The 2500-nt window shown below is 39.1% G+C and overlaps 1 protein-coding gene across 1 annotated transcript in view; it reads right to left on the bottom strand.

The window, feature by feature from the left end:
* The window catches only part of LOC123505065 (insulin gene enhancer protein ISL-2B-like), a 184930-nt gene that overhangs the window by 109774 nt on the left and 72656 nt on the right, over window positions 1-2500 (bottom strand). The window contains exon 6 of the mRNA XM_045256092.1: window positions 2138-2363. Within this exon, the coding sequence (XP_045112027.1) occupies window positions 2138-2363 (226 nt within the window). The remainder of the gene's footprint in view (window positions 1-2137; window positions 2364-2500) is intronic.

The raw sequence follows: 2500 nt of genomic DNA, 5'->3' as shown, positions 1-2500 counted from the left end.
GGTAAAATGGAGGTAAGGAAGACAGGTTGAGGGGAGAAGAGGAGGAGGAGGAGGAGGAGGGAGGAAAGCATGGAGGTGAAAGAAAATGGAGGATAAGGAAAGCTGAGTTGGAAAGTAAGGGAGAGAGAGAGAGAAAGATAGAAGAAGGGAAGGAGGGAAGAAGGAATGAAAGGAGGGTGGTAAAGAGAGCCAGGTAGAAAGGAGGGAAGGAGGAGGAGGAGGAGGAGGAGGAGGAGGAGGAGGAGGAGGAAGAGAGAGGGATGAAAGGAAAAAAAATGAGGTTAGGAGAGAGAAAATGGTGAAAGCAAGAAAGAATGAAGGAAAGGAAGAAGAGAAAGGAAACATAAAAGAAAAGAATGAATAAATAAGGAACAAGGAAAAGAGAAGGCAAAGAAGGAAAAGGAAGGAAGAAAGAAAAGAAAGGATAAAAGAAAAAAAAACAATAAGGAAGGAGCAGAGAACCAGGTAAAGAATAATGAAATAAAAATAAAGAAAATAAAAAAAGGGAAGAAGAAAATAAAGGAAAGAAAGGCAGAGATAATGAAGACAAGATAAAGAAAAGTGAAAGAATGAGGTATAAGTGACAAAATATAAGAGACAAAGTATAAGGAAGAAGAAGAAGAAGAAGAAGAAGAAGAAGAAGAAGAACAAGAAAAAAAAACTATAACGATGAGGAAGAAAAATGGAGAAAAAGGATTAAAAAGAAGAAAAATCAGAAGAAAGAAGAAGAAGAAGAAGAAGAAGAAGAAGAAGAAGAAGAAGGAGAAAAAAGAAGAACAAGAAACAGCAAAACTACAACAACGAGGAAGACAAAAAGAAAAAAAAAGATTAAAAAGAAGAAGAATCAGAAGAAGAAGAAGAAGAAAAGAAACAGAATCAGAAGAAGAAGAAGAAGAAGAAGAAGAAAAAGAAGAAAAATAATAATAACAAAAAAATGTAAGGCAAATATACAGGTAACGAATATCAGGTAAGTGGCTTAAAGCAGGTAAGAGGATAAGGAATAAGTAATCAGGTATCAGTATAAGGAAGGAGAGGAGAAGTGATACAGGAAGATTAGAAAACCATACAATCAAAATGGTTAAAGATGGACAAAGATCAGGAGAATATAAGGGACTATGGAGAAGGACAAGGTATCAGGGTATCAGGAAGAAGAAGAAGAAGAAGAAGAGGAAGAGGAGGAGGAGGAGGCAATGATGAAACAGAAAGAAGAAAGAAGGTAAGAAAAAAAAAAAAAAAACCACGAAAGGGAGGAAAAGACAAAAGGGAGTCAGGTATAAGGCATCAGGTATAAGGAAGAAGAAGAAGAGGAGGAGGCAATGATAAAACAGAGATAAGAAAGATAATAAGAAACAAAGCATACGGAAAAAGAAAAGGAAAAGAAGGATAAGAGGGGGTCAGGGCAAGGTATAAGGAGTCAAGTATAAGGTATGATCAGGTATAAGGAAGAAGATAAAGCAAATATAGAGACAAGAAAGAGAATAAGCAAAAAAAAAAAAGTATAAGGAACATTGAAGGAAGGGAGGGATTAAAAGGTACTCAGGATAAGGTATAAGGGACCAGGTATAAGGCATCAGGTATAAGGAAGAAGAGGAAGGAAAGATGAAACAGATAGAACCAATAAACAAGAAAATAAAACCCGCCATAATGGGCAAGATAAGGAAAAGAATAATAATAGGGAGTAAGGACAAGATATAAGGGGCCAAGTATCAGGTATCAGGTATAAGGAAGAAGAAGAGACAATGACACAACACAAGAAAAAACACAAACAAGAAAGAAGATAAAGAAAAAAAAGATAAAAGGGAATCAGGGCAAGATATAAGGGATCAGGTATCAGGTATAAGGTATGAGGGAGAAGAGGAGGCAATAATGAAACAGATAGAAACAGGAAACAAGGTAAAAAAGAATAGCATAAGGAAAAATGAAGGAAAAAGACAGAGAAAAGGTATCAGGTATCAGGTATAAGGTATAAGGTATCAGGTATCAGGTATAAGGTATCAGGTATCAGGTATAAGGTATAAGGTATCAGGTATCAGGTATAAGGTATAAGGTATCAGGTATCAGGTATAAGGTATAAGGTATCAGGTATAAGGTATCAGGTATAAGGTATAAGGGAATGTCTCAGAGCCGCTATGCCCACCTTAGCGTATGGAGTTGCTTCTCGGTGAGCACTGTTCGCACTCTCGTTGGCTTTCCTTCACTTTTGTGCACCCTGCCTGACGACTCCCGCCGCGCCAGGCCCAGCGGCGGCGCACCTCCCCCACTGGAAGGCGTCGTTGGTGTGCCGCTGCTCGGGGGGCCTCTGTCAGGGCGCTCCCCGCTGCCCGTCCGAGTGCCCGTCTGCCCCACAGCTGGTTCTGGCTCCTCTGAAGGGGGAGAAGAGGGAGGAGGAGAGGGTTAGGTGAGCACGGGGCCTTGTATGTGTTGAGATATAGATAGATAGATAGATAGATAAATGAATAGAATAAAATAAACATAGAAGGATTGGGATAATTAGATAGAT

This window comes from Portunus trituberculatus, chromosome 17 (genome assembly GCF_017591435.1).
Source record: "Portunus trituberculatus isolate SZX2019 chromosome 17, ASM1759143v1, whole genome shotgun sequence".
NCBI lineage: Eukaryota > Metazoa > Arthropoda > Malacostraca > Decapoda > Portunidae > Portunus > Portunus trituberculatus.
The sequence above is the reverse complement of the archived record's forward strand: the minus strand, read 5'-3'. Positions and strand labels throughout refer to the sequence as shown.